Consider the following 26,259-nt stretch of genomic DNA (forward strand, 5'->3'; position numbering starts at 1 on the left):
AGCGCAAGGAGACCAATCCAGCAGTTTTTACCTGTCCCCGTACAATAGCTTGATCCATCGCATTATATCAGAACCTAGGCCAAATGCTTCCAGGACCTTAAACAGCCATGCCCACTCCATGGAGTCAAAGGCCTTGACTACATCTACTGACATTAGGGCCATATCTGTATCTCTGTGGCGTACGTGTTCCATAACATAATGAAGGTGCCTGAAATTCATGGAGGTGTTCCGGCCCCCAGTGAACCTGCATTGGTCTGGATGTATCAGAACAGGAAACACCTCTGCTAGCCTTTTCGCTAAGACCATACTCAATATTCTTGCATCAACATTGATCAGTGAGATTGGTCTCTTTAAATTGGCAGTGATTTGGGTCCTTCTCCCTTTTCAATAGAACCGTGATCAGTGCCTCTTGTATCGACTCCAGAAGGATCCCCCTCTCAAATGCTGCGTCATACACTCTCTCTTCAGTTGGGGAATCAATAGTTCTGCATACCTATGGTAAAATTCTACCTGGAGACAATCGGTCCCCAGGGATTTATTCCTTTGCATAGAGCGTGTAGCTGCCCAGATCGCCCCTTCTTCTAAGGGGGCATTAAGCACCTCGTTCTGCTCCTCTGTCACCTGTGGCAAGTGTACTTCTTTCAATACATCCATTGCCCCCTCCTCCTCGTACGTACCCTCGATGCTATACAGTATTCGATAGTATTCTTGAAATGCCCCATTTACATCCTCCTGTGAGGTAACCAGAGTACTACCCTCAGAGTCATAGATCTGTGTAATGGCGGTTCTTGGTTCCTCCTTCCTCATTAACCACGCCAGCATCCGGCTTGCTTTGTCCCCTTCCCCATGTATTCCAATAGTGTATTGCTCGCGCTCAAATCTCAAAAGCGCTTCCTGCAGATCTTGTTGTCTCTGTAATTGATCAGCCAGTTATTCACCCACGCGGTGCGCCTTAACCGCTCAACTTCTAACTGTGTAATATTCTGCTCAGCCCGCCCCAAGGAGTCATTGAAGGTTCTACGTACCCCCACTGTTTTAGTTACATATATTCTACTAATGGTGACCTTGAACTTGCTTCCTCCTTTATTGAGAATTTCATGAATCTCCATTCTGTGTTTAGAGATGGAGCAGACATTTACCAGGCTGCAGTGTATCATGTCTCTGGTCTCAGGATCAGGTGTCAGTGTCAATGGATGGCCTGCGGTGCTTCCCTGTGCTTGTGTGACCTGGGGTCCTAGTCGGCAGATGGTTGATTGGTTGTAAGGGTGGAGAGATGCATCTAATATGAGGTTTCATTGTTAAACGAGTTCATAAAGCATGGGTTGGGTTTTTTATTTTATCCTATTCTAGTAAGAATGTAGGTTTTGGGAGGGGGGGGGTATATGGTGATAATGGGAATGTATGGGTAGGGAATTCTTCTTAATGTAATGTGCTTTTAGGCATCTATGTCGTGATGAGTGGACCAAGGTTACGAAGTTGGTGGTGTTCTAAAATTGTAACATCGTGTCTCTGTGAAGGGAGAGGGGCATGTTTGTAGGTGGAGAAGTAGCAGGAAACCAACTCCTCTAGGAATCCCCACACATGGCGATGCACCTTCACGGGGCTCCAACATATGAAAAACAATACGAAATGAAAAACAATACGAAACGAAATAAGTCCAGTCATCCTACAGATGCGAAGGAGCAACTACAATGCAATTTATTTTCATAGGACCACCAGATATGAAAAATAGTAGTGTACCAAAGAGGCCATTCAATGCGTAGTCGTGAGGATTCCTAGATGAGTATAAAGCAATGCCCTTTTACATCGATACCTACACATGAGACAACATTGTATGAAATTAAGCAATTCAGTGTGTTATCTTAGGGATAACGATGTTTGAGAGAGCAAGGACCTTTCAAAGGGACACCTGTTATGAAAAACAAAGGCATACAAATGGGAAAGAAGGCAATTCTTGGACACCTCTGACAGATTCTCCGGCACTACAGGTCTTGACAACATAGACTGCGTGCAACATTCCAAATTTCAAAAAACATTTTTGTTTAATACAGAATATTTAAATTAAAACATAAGATACTACCCACACCTAACACAGTGTACAAAACTACCACTAAAACCTACAAAATCTAAAAAGCTAAATTTCAAATAAACCACTTACAAATGGACACAGACGAAATCACATATCACAGTACATAGAAAAAACCTAAATGTGTCACTAAAACAACATATAATCCCAACATGTTTCTGTTCTTTAAAGCCCCTTTCGGGCGAACATTCTTCAGGTGAACCTTTAAAACATCCACTATTCTTCTCAACACCGTGTTGAATGGGTAGTTTCAGGCAACCAGCCTGCATAGAAGGGAAACAGAGGAAACTAATCAGATCCCCAGGGGAGGGGGTATTACCAAATGTAAAAGTGGAGTTGACTCAGTCAAGAGAACAATTCCACAAAAAGGTTTAGAAATTAAACCAATTAGATTTACCTTAATGTGGTGAATCTTCAACGCACGTCTGTAAATGACAGATAGGCTAATTCTTCTTCATTGAAAAACCAAGATACTTCAAAAGGCGTCTCAATCCGCCGAAAATATCGTCACACCTAGAAAGGACACATCACACTACCAATGAGCCACAGATCACTACAGGACAACAGTCATGAATTGTTCAGGATATATTAAACAAAAATGACCTTCACGCAAGTGAAGCCACCCACAACGTGGGGCAAGGGGAGGAAATCCCTTGTAATGACAACCAAGTCTGCAGATGATTACAAAAGACGACGCAGAACCAATCTGTAATATAAGAAGGGCGGTCACCAACCATCTCAAAGAGCATTAAAATGCACCGATACACCACGGCTCCCAAATGTGTAAAAAAAGGGAAGAAAAGAAACCATTTCAAGCCCAGCCTAGGTCGTGCATTAGAGCTCATGCTTCCAAACAGTAGTGTCATACACCAGCGGACTTCACAGCCATTAAATGTGTAAAAACATGCTGAACGTGACCAAGTAGTGGGAGATAGTACACAACACCTCAATGTTCAGTAAGTAAAAAACTACGGAAAAGGGATAATAGCCACCAACATCACTAAAAGTAATGTAGCTACTAAAGTTCAAGAACAACATGCTCACCTCTAGATTAGGAGAAACAAACTCCTCGCTAATGACTCGCGGGGTTTGAAAGAAGACCATGCAGCACCAGCATGTGTTTTCACCAAGTGCAGCAAAACGCTCACCACTTCCTAGTAAACACTAAGAAAGGACTATACTTTTCGATTAAATACTAGCCGGCAAGAAAATACAGCGGCCATCTTTTACATGCAGTCTTCCTAGTGAACACCAAGGAAGGACTACACTCCTCAGTTAGGTACTAGCCGGTAAGAAAAAACTAGCGGCCATCTTTGCATCAAACCACCCAACAACAAGGGGAAGCAGTGTTGAGAAGAAAGTGCACTGGGGGGCACACAACCATTCAAAAGAAATCGACACAGCATTGCAAAAATCAAGCAACAGACATATGCACATTTTTGCAAATATAGATGGCACAAAATAAGGAAAATTCAAAATAATTTCAAAACACAGCCAAAATTGCAAACAATAGTCAGATAGCAGAAAACATTTATGTTTGGCTGACCAGATGCCAATCAATACTCTCATTGAGCCCCAGAACATTACTTTGCAATTTAAAAATAATGTTTTGTTCCAGGTTCAATAATTTCTGGTCTGTCTCGGCTTTCCTATGGCCATGCACCTTTTTCAAAATAAACCACGTAAAGTCATTGCAGCCATGTTTCATATCAAGAAAATGTTTCAATAAAGGAGCTGCAATCACTTGATTTCTGATGCAGCTCCGATGTTCCACCATACGGACTCTACATTGTCTGTTAGTCTTGCCTACATAATATAGGCCACAGGGCATGTGATTAAATACACAACATTGGATTTGTTACAGTTGGTCATTTCATTACACACCCATTTCAGATTAGGTAAAATTTGTATATATCTAATCTCTTTAGTTTGGGCACACATACTACATTTACCGCAAGGAAAATGCCCTTTTATTTCCGGTAAACCCCATAACCTGGTTTGTCTCACCAGTGGTGTACTTTTCTCAGTTACATCATTCCTGATCAAAATGTTCCTTAGGTTTTTACTTTTTCTAAAGGCCACCAAAGGGGGCAAGGCTTCTTTTCCTCTGTATACCTTTTTCCAAGTTTTCATCACAATAGATTTAATTTTGTACGATAAATTTGAAAAAGTATTAACAAAAACAGTACCAATCTTTCTCTTTATTTTCACATTTTTCTCCAAAAGAGCCTCCCGATTATTATTGTATGCTCTTTTTGAAGCAGTCTTAATCACTCTAGGTGGATAGCCTTTGTTTCGCAGTTTCTGAGTAAGTGCGTCCGCACTTAGACGGAAATCCTCTTTTCTACTACTATTCCTTTTTAACCTTAAAAACTGCCCAAAAGGTACATTGTTTTTCAAATGCTTAGCATGATGGCTGTTAAAGTGCAGGAGAGAATTCTTGTCAGTAGTCTTTGCGTAGGGCTTCACTTTTAACACTCCATTCTCATGAAAGATGGTAATATCCAGAAAATGAGTCTCAAAGTCACATATGGATCCTGTAAATTTCAGAAAAAGATTCTGTTGGTTCAACCAGGTCATAAAGCACTCAGCTTCTTCTCTCGTACCATCCCATACAATGAGTATATCGTCTATATACCTCAGCCACTTCCTCAACTGATGTATATAAGGATTAGTGGCTGAGTATATCACAATTTTTTCAAAATATTCAACATAGAGGTTGGCTAAATTAGGGGCCATGGCCGCACCCATGGCAGTGCCCTCTATCTGTTGGAAAAACGTTCCTTGGAACTGGAAAAAGTTTTGGGTAAGGGCAAACTCAGTACATCACAAAATAAAGGCACTGCTCACAGGGTGTCCATCCTCTCTGCCCAGCAAAATTTCTTCAACAACCTCTAATGTCGCCCTTTGTGGTATCATAGTATAGAGGGATTGAATATCCAAACCTATCAATAAAGAGTTGCCTTGAACAAAATCTATGTTCTCTATTTTATTGATGGCATCGGTAGTATCCCTCAAATAACTCTGCATTTTCATCACAAATGGGCGCAGATAAAAATCTGCGAACTTAGACAATGGTTCTAAAATGGAATTGACCCCAGAGACTATGGGACGTCCAGGAGGGTCTACCAATCTCTTATGCACCTTAGGCAAAATATAGAACACAGGTACCCTGCCTTGTTCCCTTATTAGAAATTCAAATTCTTGTTTGCTAATCATCTCTGAGTCATATGCCAAAGTAACATTTTCTTTTATGATCTTCATCAGCCGAGCAGTAGGGTCACAAGTAAGTTTCAAATAGCTCACACTGTCAGAAAGAAGTCTCTCACATTCTTTAACCTAATCACTGCGATTCATCAAGACAATAGCTCCCCCTTTATCTGCTTGTCTGATAATGAGATTCTTATCTTTTGCAAGTTTTAGAACAGAATCTCTCTGGGGTTTACCAAAGTTCGAATTATGAGATTTCTCACAGGATTCTAACTTTAGAACTTCAGCCAACACTTGTCTTTCAAATACCGTGGATTCGGCGGTGTGAGAGTAGCTGGGTGCACAGAAGGTTGACGCATTACGCAGACCACTGCAGTTATTACTATTGTAACCCTCGTGTTCACTGAAATATTCATTAAGGCGTACTTTACGCATAAATGCAAAGAACTCAGTACGAAATTCAAAGGGATCATGGGTTTTGGTCATAACAAAGCTGAGGCCCCTGTTGAGAGTATTCTCTTCTTCACTTGAAAGTACATAGTTGGACAAGTTAATCATCACTGATTCCTTGTTTGGCTCCGTGTCCTGACCTGGTTGTCCCAATCCCCTCGGTTGGGACCCTGCCCTAAAAAAGGCATCGTTTGTCTTTGTCTGTTGCCCCCTCTCTGGCCCCTTCCCCTTCCCCTGCCCAGGTTCGATTGGTAGTGTGATGTGTCCTTTCTAGGTGTGACAATATTTTCGGCGGATTGAGACGCCTTTTGAAGTATCTTGGTTTTTCAATGAAGAAAAATTAGCCTGTCATTTACAGACGTGCGTTGAAGATTCACCACATTAAGGTAAATCTAATTGGTTTAATTTCTAAACCTTTTTGTGGAATTGTTCTCTTGACTGAGTCAACGCCACTTTTACATTTAGTAATACCACCTCCCCTGGGGATCTGATCAGTTTCCTCTGTTTCCCTTCTTTGCAGGCTGGTTGCCTGAAACTACCCATTCAACAGAGTGCTGAGAAGAATAGTGGATGTTTTAAAGGTTCCCCTGAAGAATGTTCGCCCGAAAGGGGCTTTAAAGAACAGAAACATGTTGGGATTATATGTTGTTTGTAACGCTCACCTGATTCCCGTAGAGGCGCCGGTCTTGACTGGGCATATACCGTATCTTCAAAGGTGATGTGTAACACACGGCTGGCTCTTTGGGCTGGACCTCTGTGCACTGTATGTCTGACTCAAAGGGTAAGATGTCTGCAGATAGAAAATATGGGATTAAGGAACTGGGTTATTGAATGTCTCTCTCTTCTTCCCTTTCTCTTCTCCTGTAGAACCCCAAAGGTTAACGCTCTCACCTTAGGTAAGTGAACGCCGTGCTCTCCATCTGCCTCGGGGCAGGGTGCTGTAACCAGTTTCTTCACTGGATAAGGGGAGCAGGCCTCTTGACTTCAGAGGACTGCTGTCCATCGTTTACTGCACGAACGGTAAGTTTCGAGTAATTCTAATGTCTTTAAAGTCTTTAGTAATGATGTTTCTTGTTTTGCAGGGTTCCGGCGATGGCGGATGACGGGCTGAAGTGAGTTGAAGATGGAGCCCGTGTGATGAATAGAAGCGCCTGGAAGCACGTAAGTAAGCGCTTGTTGCCTGCTTCACGATGAGCTCTAGCTGTCTTTTTATTTTGCAGGTACAAGTTCGGAGCGGCTGCAGGGTGCCGGAATACCCACTGGGTTAGATGTGGAAAGGAGTAATGGCACGTGAGTATTAAAGTTCCCCAATGTCTTTAAACGCACCTCGTTTTGTCTTTCAGATGCGGGATGCAGCGCCGAAGGCCTCCGGAGCGTGCAAAGAGTTGGTAAGCTTTTGTCTTTCAGATGCCGGAATGCAGTGTGAAGACCTCCGGAGCGCACGAAGAGTAGGTAAGCCTTTGTCTTTCAGATGCCGGAATGCAGCGCGAGGCGTTGGTGACAGCCGATGGACCAGGTAAGTGAAGAGCTGTCACTGAAGACCGTAATGCTAACCTGTTCTTTCTTGTCTTTATAGGTGTTGCTGAAGACTGGATTCAGGATGGTAAGCCTTTTTCCTTAGGCCCGGGATCAGATGCAGAAGACACGATGAGCGTTCTGCTGCAGAGGATGCAGAATAACGCAAAGCAAGATTCATCCATCGGGTGTGGTTTAAATAGCCTCCTGTAGTGCTTAGGTGTCTCCTTCCACAGCCACGCCTAGGTAAGAAAAGAGTTCCTGCTTTCCAGAAGAGTTCCAGTGTTCTGAATCTAGGGAGTGGCTCCTGCCCCACCCAACAGGAAAAGTAGTTCCAAACAGAAGAGGATCAGAGGCTCAACTGGCAGGCAGGTAAGCAGCATGGTCTGCTGCAGGTAAGTCCACCCAAGCATTATGAGCCCGGCGCTTCCAGCGCTGGGACTGGGCATATTTATGAGCCTGGTGCCACTGGCGCCAGGACTGGGTCCAAAAGGTCCCAATTGGGACTGGTTGGCACTCGGAACCTGGGTTATGGATCTGCTTCCAAGGGAGTTGGGAAAACCCTGACCTTTTGGAAGCAGAGATCATGACATTGTTTTAGTGACACATTTAGGTTTTTTCCATGTACTGTGATATGTGATTTTGTCTGTGTCCATTTGTAAGTGGTTTATTTGAAATTTAGCTTTTGTAGGTTTTAGTGGTAGTTTTGTACACTGTGTTAGGTGTGGGTAGTATCTTATGTTTTAATTTAAATATTCTGTATTAAATAAAAATGTTTTTTGAAATTTGGAATGTTGCACGCAGTCTATGTTGTCAAGACCTGTAGTGCCGGACAATCTGTCAGAGGTGTCTAATCGTTGGGGGAGAAGGAGGGGTGGAAGTAGAGAAGGTTGAGCATCTTATCCTTCTTTTATAATATAATCTATGTTCCTATTGGTGGAGTAAGATGTGGTACATATAAATAGGATCCTGTGTACCTATTTGATTACAAAGAAGATATGAAAGACAACAATGTACAATTTAAAGGATGCCCAGATGGAAGTGCAACAGAGAACACATTTATAACACTTTAAGGGTATTTAAACGTGAGACCATATGCAAAACAATGCATGGCTTTTGATAGGGGATGTCGGTGTGAGCAATAACAAAGCTGCTACCGAATTAAAAATCGAACTAGAAGAATACATTGTAAAGAAAAACAACTGCAAAATAAAGTCAATGCCCTTTTATTGATACAATTCATAATAGAGAACCAGCCAAAGATATTGTAGTCTTAACACTAAACTACATGTCTTAACGTGTAAAAACAAAAAGGTTATGCTCTGTGGTTTCAATGCACATGCTCCTTACGTGTCAATAATGGAAAGGGGAAAAGGTTTTCCAGGGCCCATCATCTCCGATCTCAAGACAAAACAGAAATTGTGCCCATTCTGTCATCTAAACACACACAGTACAGCAAGGCTTCTAATGTAATGTTATGGGTACACTATATAACCAACACGTACACCCCAACTTTTTGAAACTATGCATGTCTCACTTGCCTAGATATAACTCATAACCATAATAGGCCAAGGGTGCACACTTCTAGGTATACGTGTATTCTCACAGCAAAGATATCAAGAGATAATTATAGACTCTGATGACAAGTTACAAGAATACGTCACTCACATTCTGTGTTGTTTCAAGTGTTCCCTGCATTTCTTTCTTGTTTTAGCCGACAGGCCGCATTGTCACCATCTGGTCAGGCATATCTCTCAGGTGTTTCTTTCCACCTGTTAGGGCTTGAGCAGCCCTGCACTCTTTGGACCGGTTTTCATAATCGGAGGGAACAAGGGAAAATACAACCACATTCTTACAGGCCATGAACAGTAAGGATGTGAAATTAACTATCATACTCAGCCTGACGACATTTCAGATAGTGCAAGAGCTAAGACATAGATAAAGAAGGGAGGGGATGAGTGGGAAGGAAATGGAAACAGACAGGCGACTACCGTACTAGGCCTGACGACATTTCTGGTAGAGCCGGAGAAAAACAAAAAGGTGAGGGAGAGGGGTGCAGAAAGGGAGGGGAGGAACAAAACAAGCGACTATCATACTAGGCCTGACGACATTTCAGATAGTGCTGGAGGGGTGGTGGGGAGGAAAAAAACACTAATGGGAGGGTGGAGCAAACAGACGAGGTTGCTATCATATTAGGTCCAGGGACAATTCTGATAGAGTAAGTGCATAGAAGAAAGTAAGGGGAGGAGATAGGAAAAGGGAGAAGGGAAAGGAGGAGAGAACAGAGAGTAAGCAGTCAAAAAGAGCGGAGAAGCAAGAGTGGAGAGCGAATACAATTGCAGAAATCAGTAGTAACACATAATGTTGCAAGGCAGGATACAATATGAAGATGGGAATAGCATGATTCAGGGCCACCATGAGTACAAGATGCAAAGGAAGTCCAGCATGAGAGTTGAGAAAGAGTGACGCACCGTGAATGAATGAAGTCCATAAAAGTCAAATCCAGCATTGGCCACAAGACGGTGATGGTGAAGGAAGGCAACAGGTGGGCGGGGCTTGCTAAGTGGTGAAAAAGAGCAGCAGGCAGGAAGGCACCAGGTGGACGGGGCTTATGCCAGGTGACCTAGATCCACTTGCACCTGCTCCCCATCTGCAAAGGAAAAGAAGCTGGAGGGCTCCTTAAGAAGGGAAACAGAGCAGCAGGCAGGATGGCACCAGGTGGGCGTGGCTTGCTAAGTGGTGAAAAAGAGCAGGAAGGCACCAGGTGGGCGGGGCTTGCTAAGTGGTAAAAAAGAGCGGCAAGCAGGAAGGCACCGGTTGGGCGGGGCTTGCTAAGTGGTGAAAAAGAGCGGCAGGCAGGAAGGCACCAGGTGGGCGGGGCTTAGGTCAGGTGACCTAGATCCACTTGCACCTGCTCCCCATCTGCAGGGCAACATACACAGCAGTACCTTTGGCAGACTCTACCACAGTCTCCAAACACAGTGTACAGAAGGGTTTTCCATCAGATGGAGCCCTGCCTCAAGCCTCCTCCTAGCTCTCCTGACTGCGTCCCCTTTAACTTCCGGGCTTCGCTCTATCCTCACTACAACCCATCAATCTACCTATTCATTTCTTATATAGCGCCATTAAGGTGCTCACAAGACAAAACAACAAAAAAAAACATAAAAGGGGACTTGCAGAAAGATAAGGAAGGGCAGATAGCGAGTTTAGCCTGTGCTCATGTCAAAAAGGTAGGGTTTCAAATGTTTTTTTGAGTGAGCACTCGACACACAACCCTTAAGAATAGAAGTGAGTTCCAAAACTTGGTGCCCGCGCATGAAAGCCTGAGCCTCTGATCTTTTTCAAAAAGACGCAGGGTTGATGGAGGAGGGTATCTTTATTAGAATGTAAGGTCCGCCTAAACAGAAACCTTGAAACTCGGGCTGAGAGATAAGCAGGAGCTTCACCTGCCAAGCACTTGAACACCAAGGTGGTGCCTTTAAACCTAATTATTTGACTAACTGGCAACCAGTGCAGTTTCCTACGTGCCGCAGACACCTGGAACCGACGACCTAACCCAAAAACAGCACGTACTGCTCCATTTTGAATAATCTCTGCAATTGTTAATGTGTCGGTAGCTAGAAACCAACTCCCTTTCCTTGCTACTCCTTATTCCCGTCCGATATTGCTCTTTTCTTGTTCTCCACCCCTTTTTCACTCTCCTCTTGCCACTTCAATACTCTTCTCCCAACCTTCTCTCAGCCAGGTGTTCCTCTCATTTCATACTCCTGCATTCTGTCTCGATCTTTTTTTACTTCTACTCCTCACCTTTTCTCTCAGCCTCCTCCACGTGTTTTCTTAACTTTCCACTCTCCTCCACTACTGCCTTACTTTCTTTCTCTACGTTCCTTCTACTTCAATTCTTTCTTCCCAACCTCCTATATGTTTGGTGCCTTTCCCCCTCCTCTGCTCCTCTATCGTCTTTCCCTCCCTCCTCCTCCCCTCTATCTCCCTCTAGGATTTTTCACTCCCCATTCTGGCTCTCACTTTATCTCCCCTTCCACACCTTTGCACATTCTCTCCACCTCCCCCATTCCTGCTTTTCCCCCCTTCATCAACTCCTGCGCACTATCTGCCACTCTCCCCACTCCTTTCCTCCCAAGACCACATGTACACACCATTGAGTGCTGAGCTTTCTAATAGCTCTGCACACGCACCTCCCGGGTCCATGAATCTTGGACTGTGATCAGCCATGAAGTCCACCAAGCTAAGCATGGGGATTGCTCTTCTGTATTTAGATTGTTGTCAATTGTTGCTCCGCACTGGTTTGTAGGTTTTGCTGTAGATCTGCAGACCGAACCTTCAAGAGGTATGTCCACTGTTTTGATTGTGTCATTCATACTGCCTTTTGAATTGCGGTTTACTGCAAATGCTCTCCTTTTCAGCTCATTGGCTCGGACAGGAGACGCAGTGGTTGCCCTTCTGCGTTATGCTATTCAAACCGCTGCTGTATTCTTGACTGTCCTGGACTGCCACACCCAGCAATCTCCTGGCCCCAAGCGGGTCCTGCTGTCCTTCTGTAACACTGACATGTACTTAACATTAAGTCACTGCCAACAAGTTCTTACATACTAATTGATTACTGAAATGCATACTCATCTAAATATTGCCATAGTCCACAAAGTTTCTGTAGCAAGGAGATGCTCCAGGGGAAGGCCGCGGACAGGTCACCAGACAGGTCAAACAGAGTTTTAGGAGGTCTGGGGGTCCCCTAGGATTCAGTGACAGGTATCTCTTGCAAGCACGAAGGGTACCCTCCGTTTGCCTCTTCAGCACACCATTTCACAGAGCAGGCAGTGGTCTCCATGGTCACCCAAGAACTATCACCAAACCCAAAATATGGGACTTCGTCTCAGTGTCCCGTGTGCAAGGCGTAGTCCCAGAGAATACTCTTTGGCACTGTTACTCAAACACTATATCCCGACTCTCACATGAAGCTTCATTATTACTCAGGGTGTAGGGAACAGTCGTGTTCTCTGAAACTACAGTGTACCTTGCCCTGCTTTAACTCTGGACACTTAGTCTGTGAGAATATACTCCTGCACATATATCTTTTAGCCCTGCTCTCAGTCACTCTGTGAGGCCAGCAAAGCATACTTCGAATATTTTGTTACCATACACAGTCAGCCAAGAACCACAGCACAAGGTACGACAGGGGTGATGTTCCTTGAGCAGGGCCAAAAATAAAAAAAAGATAGTGAAAATTAGATTTTCTCACTAGCCTGCATCCGTCTGTAAACCTCGGTTTTCAAATGTATGGTACAAAACATAGCTCCCAAATTGCCCTGTATCATGCATGACACCTCGAGCCAGTTCTGGTTTTCCATTACTGGTGCAAATTTGAATTTAGCCTACTCTCAGTGCCTGTTGCCATCTCAAATTTAGCCTGTTTTCTATTACTGGTGCAAATTTGATTTTAGTTTGTTGTGACCTTGCTGCAAACTGCCCCTGCTCTACTTCACCCATGGCACGTCCTGTTTCTCACATCTTCTCACACTCTAATCTATCTCCGCACGATCTGATGTAGCCACCTTGCAACATGAGGTCAGGCTTTCCCCATTTCATGTACCTGGACTTTACCTTGTGTATCTACATGTTCTGATGTAGCCGCCTTGCAACATGAGGTCCGGCTTTCCCATTTCATGTACCTGGACTTTACTTTTTGTAACTACATACCTCGATTTAGCCACCTTGTAACACGAGGTCAGGCTTCTCCAATGTGTGTTACTGGATATTACTGCACTTTAATTTTTTGTAACCACATTCTTATTCTTAAACTTAAAGCGCCCAGATACCTCTGGGTTTGGTGCAATATATAAAAATCAAAATAAACTCTACTACGAGATCTGTCCCAGAGAGCGCCTCGCCTACTCCAGACCTCAAAGGATGCCCAGTCAACAAACCTTTCCCATAAACCTCTGACCTTCAGGCAAACCTACCACCATCCAGAAGCAGCCAAGTCTTCTTAGGAGGAGTCCCCAAACCGGCATGGTGGGAGCCAATAGAAGAGCAGAGCATCAAAACAATATGTTCCTCCTCAGTATCCAACTATGATCATATGCCGAATGAGAAACTTTCATTGGCAATCATCATCGCCTGTCGCTCTTGTTTGGATCTGCCGCAGGTGTGAAATTAAAATGCCAGATCAAAGAGAAGGGATTTCACCTCTGCAGGGCATGTTCTGCACCATGAGGGGTTGCGGAAAGACGTTACTCAAAACGTCAAGTGAAACTTAATCCACTGCCAGATCTCTCCCAGCCAGGTATCTAACAACTTGCCCTTCCCCAGGGTACATTGCATCAATAATACGGGTCCCAGTTCTGTGAACAAAGGCCTTCAATTCAAAGTGGCCAAATCAGGATAGACCCACCTATGAGAAAAATGTGCCAGCCGAGGCACTCCGAGCTGCCAGGTCCACAAGAAGGGCCCACTAATGATGTAGGCTGTGTGAATATTGTACACACAAGCCTCTACCCAGACAGGAACCCAGATATACAGCAGCACATATTATGTTCACCAGTCTCACAAAATGTGCAGTGAATTATCTTTCCCCCTCTTCCCACCAGGATAACCACATAGTTCGTGGGCTACCCTAGCCCTTCCCTGTCCTCAGACATTCAGAGTACATATACACGAAAGAGACAGCACAGAGGCAGAAAGCAGAGAAAGGCTGCAATGGCAAAAAAAAATTGAAAAATACTTCAATGCAGGTCTACAACGAGAAAGCAGTTTCCCAAGAAAGTACATTCAAAAACTGTCCATTAACCAGTCACACAGCGTCGTTCATATCTCTATTCACTGGATATTTTACAAAATTAACTGCTTATTTTATCATCTCTAGTAAATGACTTTCATTTTTATAAATCATTGCTATCAGGTGCAATTTATTCTACTTAAGTTGACCAAGAATACAATGAGCATAACAAATGGAAATTATATAGTCAGAGGAAAATTCCACTGGACTCCAAACATGCAGAGCCATGTGATGTGTTAATAGTTCATCCAGTCCTGTTTTCCCTTTGCCTCCTGGAACTTCCAGACTTGAATATATAGTTTAAAAAAATACATCCTACAAATACCCGAATTGAGGAGGTACTCATAGAGGACCTAGGACAGCGTGAGAGTTGTGTATAAGCATATCCATCAAGTCAACCCCTTAGGGGCGTGGTCCACAGAACTAATTTGTATTCCCCGACAAACCCTGTCTTCTATGAACTTCAATAAGTTCACCCTCCCAAAAACTAGTCTACCATCCCATAACATGCAACAGGTTAAGGTTTAGCGTGTATTTGGCAACCATGACCACGTTTCTGAGACAAGCCCAATAACACTGGCAAAGCCAACAGTATTGGCCTTTGCGTAGGCATGGTATTGTAATGGCTCGGCCGGTTTGTGCTCTCTTCACGAGCGTGGAATTCTCCTGTGAATTCCATGCTCGTGCCGAGTCGTTGGCGGTTGGAGGAACGGGGGTGAAAGACGGGGAGAGAGCGGCAAAGACACGGCTGTTCAGGTTGAAGATTAAAGTTACTTCCAACTTACAAGGCTCTTTCTCGTCATTACACTGGCGAGGAGCTTCAACCTGATACCCACGCGCCTGACGAAACTGTGTATCCTGTTGTATCTGAGGCTCTCCTTCAGCCCAGCAGCCTGGTCGCACTCTCCTCAGCAGACGGTCTTCTGTGCTTGACGCTGGTGCCTCCCGTGCCGCGCTCCCGGACGTGGTCGAGCGCGGCTCACACCAGCCTCCACTGTTGTTGCTGTCGCCGCGCTCCCGGGCTGGGTTGAGCGCGACGTTAATCGCTTCCAGCTTTCCTCGCAGGTGAGGCCGCGCGCGCTCTGGTGGGGATCGGCCCGGGTGGGTTCCCCCTCCTCGCCGCTTCTCCTGGAGGTTTCCCAGAGTGACTGTGTCCCGCGTCAGGCGATTTTACCGTCCCGCTCCTAGAGGAGGAGAAAAATAACCCCGACGGCTGGAAAGGGGCGGATTTGACTTTTCTCCACACACAGTTAACCCCTAAGGTCCCAGGAGTGCCAACAGGCCCTTTCCGAACTAACTCTCCATGTTCTAACCGCAGAAGTTTTTTTTCTTTTGCTGTTTCTGCTGAATTTGCCTTTAACCCTGTTCAAGTGTCCTTGGGCCCGCATCTGTCCTGCCGACTGTGCTGTTCCCCGGTGAGGTTTCTACTAGTTCCTCGTTTGCAAGATTGCCTCTTCTACAGCATTGTTCAGTCATGCAGCATAGCAATGCCCGTCCTCCCCCCGCCTTTTTACCCAACCCTGGTGAGCCTCCCATTTCATGGGAGCTTTGGGTGGACACTTTCAAAGTGTACCTTAGAGCCTCAGGGGGTTCCAGGCTGTCAGACGACGATAAGGAGGCGGCCCTACTTAACTGTCTCGGCACGGAGGGCCTAAGGATCTTCAGACATCTTCCAGGCCATAACGTGTTGGCGTTGCCCACTGGCGATGGCGAAGGGGAGGGGGGCCAGGCGGTGGTGTTGGCTTATGAAACTGCTCTCAAGAAGCTGGAGGCCCGTTTCGGCAAGAGAGCCAACATAGTGTTGGAGAGGTATCACTTTTTCTCGAGGGCGCAAGGTCCTGGTGAAAGCATTGACTCCTACGTGACGGCCCTGCGCACCCTTATATCGACCTGCAAGTTCACGGGCCTTATAGAGGAGTACATTTGCGACCAGATCATGATGAGGACAAGTGATTCCAAGGTTAGGGAGAGGTTATGGACGGAAAAGGACCCTCCTTTGGATAAAGTGATTGAGATAGCCCGCGCCCTGGAGGAGTCCAGAAAGAGCGTCAAGGAAATGACTGAAAAAGTCGATGTGGTACACATGGTTCAGCCACGCAAGGCAGAGGATACCCGTGCCAGGGACAAGGACCAAAGAGGAACGTTTAGGGCCAAAGACCTTTGCAAGAAGTGTGGCTGGCGAGGACATGTTGCAGGGTCCAAGGAGTGTCCTGCTTCTGCGGTTGTGTGCAGGAAGTGCAAGGGGAGGGGGCATTACGCCTGCATGTGCAGGGGTGGTCCGCAGAGGGAGAGTGTGCGCATGGTGGATCCCGACGGGGCCGATGAGGATGTAACTGTTGTTGGATATGTCAGTCCTTCGCAGGTCCCGGGTGTTCGCGCCAAGGAGGGGGCGCTCTTGAGTGTGGGACCCACCAAGAAGAGCGCGTGGGCTACCCTCAGTGTGAATGGGGTTCCCCTTAGTGTATTAGTTGACACTGGCTCTCCTTATACCATGGTCTCTCCCGAGCTGTACAAGGCTAAGCTTCAGAAAAAGGTGTCCGACTTGATTCCACCTGACATTAACCCTTGTGCTTATGGGCGTGTCCCCATTAAAGTGTTTGGTTATGACTGGGTTGACATAGAGTTCCACGGGCGAAAGACTAGAGGCAAACTTTATGTGGCACACAAGGGTGATCCTGTTATTGGTTGGGATGAACAGGCAGCTCTTGATATCGAGGTTCGCCCGGGTAAGGCGGTCCCAGTTTTGTGTGTGAGCAAGGAAGGTGGGGATGAGTGGAAGGATGCTAGTCTATTGAAGGCTGATGTTCTCCAGGCCAAATTTCCCTCGGTGTTCTCTGTTTTGGGCAAGTTGCGTGGTTTTTCCCATAAAATAGTTTTGAAGAGGGGTGCTACCCCGGTGGTGCATAAGGTCAGACGGGTGCCCATTGTCGCACGGAAGTCACTTAAGGCAGAACTGGACAAGCTCTTGGAGGCTGGTGTGATTGAAGAGGTGGAATCCTCAGAGTGGCTGGCTCCTATAGTATTGGCGCGCAAATCTGTTGGAGGCATGAGGATGTGTGTCGATCTCAGGGATTTGAATTGCAATATCTGGATCGACAGACATCCCTTGCCTAACATCAACGAAATGCTCTCTCTTGTGGGAGGAGCGTCTCATTTTTCCACTCTTGATCTATCCTCTGCCTATCACCAGGTGGACCTTCACGTCGAATCGCGCCCCCTCACTTCATTCATCACCCCGTTTGGGGCCTTTCGGTTTAGCCTCCGCCCTCTGCTGTTTTCCAGCGAGTGATGCAGAAGCTGTTCTCCGGTGTGGGAGGCGTAGAGTATTTTCAGGACGATATTTTGGTGTGGGGCAGGTCGCGCAGGGAGCATGATGAGAGGCTCTTGCAAGTTCTTGGCATATTGGAGAAGAGTGGCTTGACAGTCAAAATGAGTAAATGTAAGATTGGAGTGGGGAGCGTCACTTATCTAGGACACACCTTAGATGCTAAGGGGATACATCCCAAGGATGATTTGGTGAAGGTGTTGTGTGAGGTGTCGCCTCCCGCCAAGCTGAGATCATTCTTAGGGTTGGCCGAATATTACAGCAGGTTCATTCCCACGTACTCTGACAAGACTGTTGCCATGAGGGCGTTACTCAAAAAGGGTGTTCGTTTTGACTGGTCTGAGTTGTGCCAGCGCGAGTTTGAACATTTGAAGGCTCTAGTCGATCAAGCTCCTTCTTTAGTTTCCTTTTGTCCCTCTAGGAGGACGGTTTTGACCGTAGACGCGAGTGAATACGGTGTGGGTGCCGTACTTGAGCAGTGGCTTGATGGGGCTTACCGCCCTGTTGCCTTTGCCTCCAGGGTACTCAGCGAGACAGAGCGCAGATACGCCGTGATAGAAAGGGAGGCCCTGGCTGCGGTCTGGGCATCGAAGCACTTTAGGACGTTTTTATGGGGTGTGGAATACACTTTGCGCACCGATCACAAACCGCTAGTGCACGTTTTAACAACCAAAGGATTGTCCCAAGCATCTTCCAGAGTGATGCGTTGGATGGCTGACATGGGGGGGGGAGTATAATGTCAAGGTCGAGTATGTGCCTGGTGAGAAAAATGCAGTGGCGGACTGTCTCTCTCGTTTCCCACGCCAAGATTCGTATGTTGGGGATCCGGTCCAGAATGTAGCAGGGGACGAGTGCACGTTGGTGGCCAAGGTGTTTCCTGCAATCAGTGAACAGGAGTGGGATATTGAGTGTGGTCGGGATCCCGTTTTGAACAGCATTAAGTCAGCTCTCGCGACTGGTGCGGGCAAGGAAGATTTGAGTAAGTCATTTGGTCAAGTGTGGTCAGAGTTGTCGGATGGTCCATGGGGCATCGCTAGAGGTTCTAAGTTAGTTCCGCCAGAGTCTCTAAAGGCTAGGCTTGTGGAGTTAGCGCATGAGGGACACATCGGAAGATCTATGACGAAAAGGAGGCTCAGAGAGGGGTATTGGTGGCCCAAGATGGATGAGGAAGTTGAAAGGGTTGTTAAAGACTGCGCAGCCTGTTCCATCAGTGATAAAAGTAAGATGACCTTAGCGCAGCCAATCCACCCCGTGGAGGTGCCCCAAGATGTGTGGTCCAAGGTAGCGGTGGATATCATGGGGCCCATAGACGCCTTGGGAGGTGGGTTGAGATTTTTTGTGGTATTAGTTGACTACACCTCCAGGTGGGTGGAGGCCACGGCTTTGTCTTCCGCGACTACGGAAAAAGTAATTGATTTTTTGGCATCAGTGTTTGACAGGGAGGGTGTACCTGCGGGAGTTGTCACTGACAATAGTCCCCAGTTTGTATCAAGTGCCATGCAAGAATTTTTCTCTAAGTTAGGGATTCGTCACCACAAAGTGGCTTTATACAACCCAGAGGCCAATGGGTTAGTGGAGCGCATGAATCGGTTCGTGAAAGGAGCGGTTCAGTTGGCGATCGCTAATGGGTTGCCGTGGTGCAGTGTGCTGTCCGAAGCACTCAAGGCATATAGGCTTACCCCTTCGTTCCTTGCGGGTTTGTCTCTGTTTGAGCTAATGAGGGGGAGGAAGCCTGGGTCCAAGCTGAGGGTCGCTGCCTTGGGGGGTGGTGTTCAAACTCGTGTGAACATGCAAGAAGTTCTCAATAGAGTGCGCGCCAAGCAGGCTATGTTTTGGCAAAGTCAACTTAAACGGAGGAGGCCCTTGCGTGTGAAAGTGGGTGACCATGTAGTCGTGAAGAATCCCAGGTTCGTGGCCAAGGGTCTTAGCAAGTTCATGCAGCCATGTGTGGTGACCAAGGTTGGTCGTGGCTATGTAAGGTTACAGGACGGTACCAGATGGAGTTTGAGACGTGTGGTTCCCGTGGAAAAGCCTGGCGGCGTCTGGCGGAAAGAAGATGCCTCCTACGCGGGGGATCAGGATAGGAGTTTTGATGGGAATTGGACAGCTGCTCCTTGTGAGGAAGCGTGTGGTTCCGCAAATGACAGTAGTGGTGATGGTACGGTTGGATGTGGCGAGGGAATGACTAGGTCTGGTGATGATGCGGCTGGTTATATTGCGCCCGTTCCGGGGTACACGGGGGCCAATAGTAGGGTGCACCGGGGGGTGCAGGAGTCGGTGAGAGTATGGTGGTCTCTTCCCCGGAATGTGAGGGTGTTGCGCCTCTGGGTGGGGGAATTGATGAAGTTTCCCAAGCTAGCTCTGAGGATTCTGTGGTAGCGGCAGCACCGGGGGGTGCAGGGGTGGGTGAGAGTATGATGGTCCCTTCCCCGGAGTGTGTGGGTGTTGCGCCTCGGGGTGGGGGAATTGATAAAGTTTCCCAAGCTAGCTCTGAGGGTTCTGTCCTGTTCCCAAGGGAAGTGGGGCCTACTGAGCCTACTTCTTCTGGGGAGACTAGCAATGACACAAGTATCTGCCGAAGGAGAGTGAAGAAAGTGCCAGCTAAGTAGAAGGACTTTGTCCTAGAGTTTGCCGATGATTGAGGATTTTTATTTATGTCTTCCTTAGGCCAATCTTCTCCTCCTTTCTGTTAGGCAATCTTCTTTCCCTGTGTTCCCTTTCTCTGTGTTCCCCTTGCTTTTCTTCCCAGTTCCTAGGTGTGGTGTTTGGGGCATGTTCGCGCTCTTTTCCTGTGTGTGTGTGTGTGTGTGTGTGTGTGTGTGTGTGTGTGTGTGTGTGTGTGTGTGACGGGGGGAGAAGTGTTGTAATGGCTCGGCCGGTTTGTGCTCTCTTCACGAGCGTGGAATTCTCCTGTGAATTCCATGCTCGTGCTGAGTCGTTGGCGGTTGGAGGAACGGGGGTGAAAGACGGGGAGAGAGCGGCAAAGACACGGCTGTTCAGGTTGAAGATTAAAGTTACTTCCAATTTACAAGGCTCTTTCTCGTCATTACACTAGGCATGGGAATACGCATTTGCCAGGTACTGCTATGATGGTGCTACCTGGCCATACGATTGCAGCAGGGGGAAATGGTGAAGAAGAGGTGTTTACATTGTCCCAGTGTAACTAAAACTAGATCTTCTCCCCGCACCTATGGTACAGAATCTTACAGTGGAGTATGAGAAAGGCTCCTCTCCTAGTTTCAGGAGTTCTTTCTTGAAAGATACTTCCATTTGTCAGGGGACTCGAGTCTTACTGATCTGAGATGCGAGTCTCCCGTCGATACAAGACTCATTTTCTCTGTGGAATTGTGGACTTATGCCAGTATCTGACCTGGCTCTCTTATACTCCACTCGATCTACCCCCTGGTTTGGGGTGCTGTATGTTACTTAGATTCATTCTAGTGGCCTTTGCCCTGGTCACATGTACCTGTCATTGAGTTCTGCGATGATAGCTCGGATGTCGATGGTGCTGAACCTGCCCTTCATGGTTGCGCGTCAGCGGGCATCAAGTCCAGAGATGATTCTCTCAATGTTATCAGTCCACAGTGCCAGCCAGAGCAACTCCACGGTGGGAACCAGTAAGACACACTCTAGTCATGCTGACTCCGAAGCGACAGGAATCGAGCAGATAGTAATGGATACTGCGATGCGGTAGCCCGACGGCCATGCTTGTAGAGACTTGGTCATGTTTAAATCAACGGCTGCGACTCAAGACAATGCAAAAACAAAAGCAAACATGTGTTTTAAAATTGTTTAGCAACCCTTCAAAAAACTAAAATAATTGCAATATTTGGTTCAAACTTTAATCTAATATACCATTTTACAAGTCAGTTTCTGTTATTTCAGAAGACAAATATAATTCAGCAGCTTAAATCATCTACAATAAAGTTAATTGTCGTTCTTTGAGTAGATTGCCCATTTCAGAGCTAACGAATATTGTTTTCTTTCGGTTAAATAATATGAAAATAGCATCTTTACAAGATGGCCGCTTCGAATATTTACGCTTAATCGTAGTTCTGTTTTGGATCCCTTTTCAGTTTCAATGTCACCCCGCCTCCATCCTTTCTCTCCCAATATAGGAACTCTTCTGATTGCGCGATCGTGATCAGAGTACGTGGAGACCTGTCGAGGTACGCGTACGCTTTCCAGTGAGTGAGTAGCTCAAGCAGTCCAGGTTTTTCCTCTACTATCCGAGACTTGTAGTCCTGCTATTATAATGGAAAAACACACTCTTAAGTAGGGTGGCCAACTTTTTGATATCCTTTTATGGGACACTTGCACACAAGGCGGTGACGACCTTACAGCGTCATTCACGTTTGGTCCGCCCCATTTGTAATTTTAATGTGTTAATGGCTATTAACACGTGGCTTAATTAAAATGCAATGGTGTGTGCTTGGGAGGTGATGGTCATGTTTTTTTAACTGCAAACATGACCATCACGACAGAAACAAAGCATTCGCATTTGAATGAAGCCAGGTGTCAGAGCATTAGCAGTCCTCCTGCAGGCTGGGTGAATGGAAACAGGGCGAGGAAGTTGATGCGACACAAACTTGGGCTTTGAAGTTCTTTATTTACGGAGCTCCCCGGAGCCTTCAACAGCTGCTCCTCTCAGATTCGTATCTCGCGTCCTCAACCGTCTCCCCGTGGTCACGCGGCTCTTCGCTCCGAACACTGACACAGAGCACGCGTGACCACCGCGAGCCGAAATCATTACATGCAATTCCGTACACATCTTCCCCTTTATAATAGAATACAAAATTTTAACCACACAAAGAAAAGACGGTCACAAACTAACTAATCAACCTGAAAACATAGGAGATGCGATCACTCCAGGTAATAATTAAAATGTTAATACTAATCTTGCGTTTGCATTACTCTTTCACGTAATGAGATCAAGGTATTTTAATTTTCATAATCCCTCATCCACACAGGTTTTGATCTGGTCCTATGCGACCCTCCTTCTTTAGCTCTCTCCTCATTATCAATTCCGACATTTTTCCCGTCTACAACATCTTCTTTCCTCACCCTTCCTAACGTACTGTATCCAACCTTCACCACACCTTCCCTTACTTTCTCATCCGACCTACTGACATTCACATCACCTACTTTCGCCAACCTTCCTTTTGACCACACTTCACCTCCCTCCAAAATAACCACATTACTTTTTACTGCATTTATCTTCTTCGGTCCCAGGAATTTACTTTCCACACATTTGTTTACTAATCTAGGATTCTTAACATACACCTCTTCACCAACTTTCCATTCCTGTTCTTTCACCCTCCTCCTGTCATCAAACAATTCTTTATTTCTCTCCTGACTCAATGTAATAAGTTTCATAATGTGTTCCCTATCAACATTTACCACTTTGGCCATTCCCAACCATCCTGGACAAAGCCTTGTCCCAGGTTCCCTGCCTTTCAGTGATACGAAAGGAGACACACCCGTCACAGAGTGTGGCGTGGTGACATAATTCCACGTCAATAACCTTAATACTTCCCTCCACGGTTGTCCTGAATTCATGGCCATCTGCAGACCCCCTTTTATGTACCTATTTATTCTTTCAACAAGACCATTTGCCTTAGGATTGTACAACGCTGTCCTTGTGTGTTTAATGCTATAACCTGCAAGAAATTTCCTCATACTCTCGGATACAAATTGTACCCCATTATCAGACACAATTTCACTAGGCACCCCTTCTTTAAGGAACAGTCTCTCTAAAAAACAAATCAACTCCTTGGCTGTAACCTCTCTCACCGCTTCCCACTCAAACCATTTAGAATGAAAATCCACTGCAACAAATAAAAACTTCTGGCCACCTCCCAGCCCTGCTACAGGACCCATAATGTCCACCGCCAATTTGCACCAAGGCTGGTCTGGCACCACATTTGGTATCAAAGGGGCCTCCCTCACTACTCTGCACTTGTCACTCATTTGACAGGTCATGCAATCTTTGACAAATCTTTCAGCACATCTATCGATTCCCGGCCACCAATAATTTTGCCTCAATTTTCTTTTCATGGCAGCCTCTCCCGGATGACCCTGATGAGCCAAACTAACCAGCACCGACCTGATAGACTGCGGAGGAACAACACATCTTCCTCTTCTTAGCCTGTCCCCACACAAATTCAATTCATCCCTTATCTCCCACCAATTATTGAATTTACTATCCAAATCTCCCTTTGCAGGCCATCCCTTCACGGTGCAGTCCTTTATAAGACTAAGCTCCTCGTCAGTATCCTCTTCTCGTATCCACTCAACCTTGCTAACTGCATTCAGTATTTCTGCCACAACTGACTCCTCCTCTGCTTCTCTGTCTTCTGCAAATCCACCACTTACTGGCAACCTGGACAAACAGTCCGCCACCACATTTTTCTTTCCCGGCAGATAGCTCACATCAAAGTTACAATTCTGGAGCCCCAAACCCCATTTGCTAATCCTTGGGGAACCTAACGCCCACCTTCCACTCTCAAAAAGTTGAACCATGGGCTTATGATCTGACCTAACCACAAATCTTCTTCCCCACAAGAAATACTTGAAATGATTCACTGCCCAGAACATAGCCAAGGTTTCTCTTTCAATAACAGAATATTTGCACTCTGCACCCCTCAACGTCCTAGACGCAAACGCAATAACTCTTTCAGTATTATCCCTGTCATACTGCACCAATGTCGCTCCCAGTCCCAGCATGCTCGCATCAACCACCAAAACAATTTTATCCTTATGATCAAACCTTCCTATGGATGGTGCCTCGCTCACCGCTTGCTTGATACACTCAAAAGCCACACCACACTCTGCTGACCATTCAAATTTTGCACCTTTGTTGAGCAAACTTCTGAGGGGAATCGATACTTTTGCAAAATCCTTCACAAACTTATGGTAATATTCGGCCAAACCTAGGAACAATTTCACTTGTTCCTTACTCTCTGGTACCGGTGCAACCTTCACTGCTTCAACCAAATTTCTCTTAGGCCTCACACCCTTTTCATCTATTTCATGACCAAGAAATTCAACCCTGTGCACTCCAATCTTGCACTTGCTCCTTTTCACCGTTAATCCTGCCTCTCTCAATCTATCTAACACCTTTTTCAACACCCCCTCATGTTCTTCGGTGGAATTCGCATGTATCAGAACATCATCCTGAAAAATAATAATGTTCTTCACTCCGCACAGCACCGTCTCCATCACCCTTTGGAATACAGCTGCCGCCGAAGCGAGCCAAAACGGCATCCTGCAATATCTAAAAGTACCAAACACTGTAATGAATGCCGTCAATTGTTGACAATCCTCCTTCAGTGGAACCTGATGATATGCTTGAGAAAGATCAATGACTGAAAATATTTTAGCATTGTTCAATACGGATAACTCATCACCAATTATCGGCAGGGGGTGTCTATCAATCAAGATATTTCTGTTCAAGTCTCGCAAGTCTACACACAGTCTTATATCCCCATTTGCCTTCGCTGCTACTACCACTGGCGACAGCCATTCAGAGCTTTCACTTTTCTCTATTATTCCCCTTTGCAGCAGTGATTCCACTTCCACTCTTAGCTTTTCCTTTAGTTCGTGAGGCACTGGCCTCACCTTGTGCACTTTTGGAGTGGCTCCTGTCTTCAGCTGAATATGATGTTCAAATCCCTTCAGTACTCCTAATTCATCTTGAAACACTTTGGGGTATTCCTTCTCCCACCTATCCTTCAGCTCCGCCACATCTGTAGGCCTTTCCGCATTCGCTTGGATTCTAATACCCAACTTCCACTGTTCACCCCATCCCAGGAGTGTCGAACCTTCTTGAGTAACGTATATCTCCGCTTCGCAGCTTCTTCCTTTATAGTAGACTGAAGTCTGGAACATGCCAACAATTTCAATCTTCACATTCCCATACGCATAAGGTTCGATCTTATGTTCTTTCAGTTGCTTCACATCTCCTTGCATGCGACCTAGAAATGTTGCTTTCGACATCAAAGTCCACGGCGAACAACTGTCCACCTTCATTGTTATTGCCTTCCCGTTGACCTTGAATACATCTAAAGGTGCTCCACTTTTATTAGATACCTCTGACACTTCTAGTATATGCTTTGTCTGGCTGCAGATCCCTTCTGCATCATCTTCTTCTTGCTCGGGCACCCTACTTCCTTCCTCAATATTCTGCACCACTCCCGACTCACGACAAACTTTCGCAAAATGACCCTTTTTCTTGCATTTAAGACAAGATATGTTTCTGGCTGGACAGAACATGCTAGTCGAAATGTGACGGTTACTTCCACACTTGTAGCATCTTATCTCCTTGTTGGAAACTCCTTTACGAAACCCCTTCACTACTGCCACTTCTCCCTCCAACTTCTCTCCCTTCATCTTAGTTATGTACTTCTGGGTCTGTTCCATACTTCTTGCCGTTTCGATAGCTACTTCCAGTGATGCGTCTTTGGACAATAGTCTCTCTTGTATCTTTACGTTATTAGTACATCGCACTAACTGATCCCTTATGAGAGAGTCTGTGAGCAGTCCAAATTCACATGTGTGACTAAGGGACCTCGATGCTGCCACAAAATTCTCCACTGGCTCCTGTGGACCTTGTGTCCTTTGGAAAAACTTATGCCTCTCAAAAGTTATGTTCTTTTTGGCTTCAAAGTGTATCTCCAACTTTCTTTCCGCCATGGAATATTGATCCACTTCTCCTTGGCCCAGCTGTGGAGGATCAGGCAATCCATCATACACGCTTCTGCCTTCAGTTCCCAAATTGTGAAGTAAAATTGCTTCCTTCCTAGCTGATGCAAACTTGTCCCCACCAATGGCAACCAGGTACGTGTCAAACAGCCTCTTCCACCTGTCCCACCTTATTGG

General features: G+C 45.9%; 1 protein-coding gene across 2 annotated transcripts in view; it reads right to left on the reverse strand.

Annotated features, from left to right (window-relative positions):
- Window positions 1-21,085, reverse strand: part of NEMF (nuclear export mediator factor) — a 1,733,781-nt gene extending 1,712,696 nt beyond the window's left edge. Inside the window, exon 1 of one of the 2 annotated variants that reach the window (XM_069637407.1) lies at window positions 20,846-21,085. In XM_069637407.1, the coding sequence (XP_069493508.1) occupies window positions 20,846-20,904 (59 nt within the window). In that variant the 5' untranslated portion in view covers window positions 20,905-21,085. The remainder of the gene's footprint in view (window positions 1-20,845) is intronic. The other variant, XM_069637408.1, reaches the window with a different exon arrangement.
- Window positions 21,086-26,259: the final 5,174 nt, after the last annotated feature.

Source organism: Ambystoma mexicanum, chromosome 14, assembly GCF_040938575.1.
Source record: "Ambystoma mexicanum isolate Mex_15411 chromosome 14, UKY_AmexF1_1, whole genome shotgun sequence".
NCBI classification, from domain to species: domain Eukaryota; kingdom Metazoa; phylum Chordata; class Amphibia; order Caudata; family Ambystomatidae; genus Ambystoma; species Ambystoma mexicanum.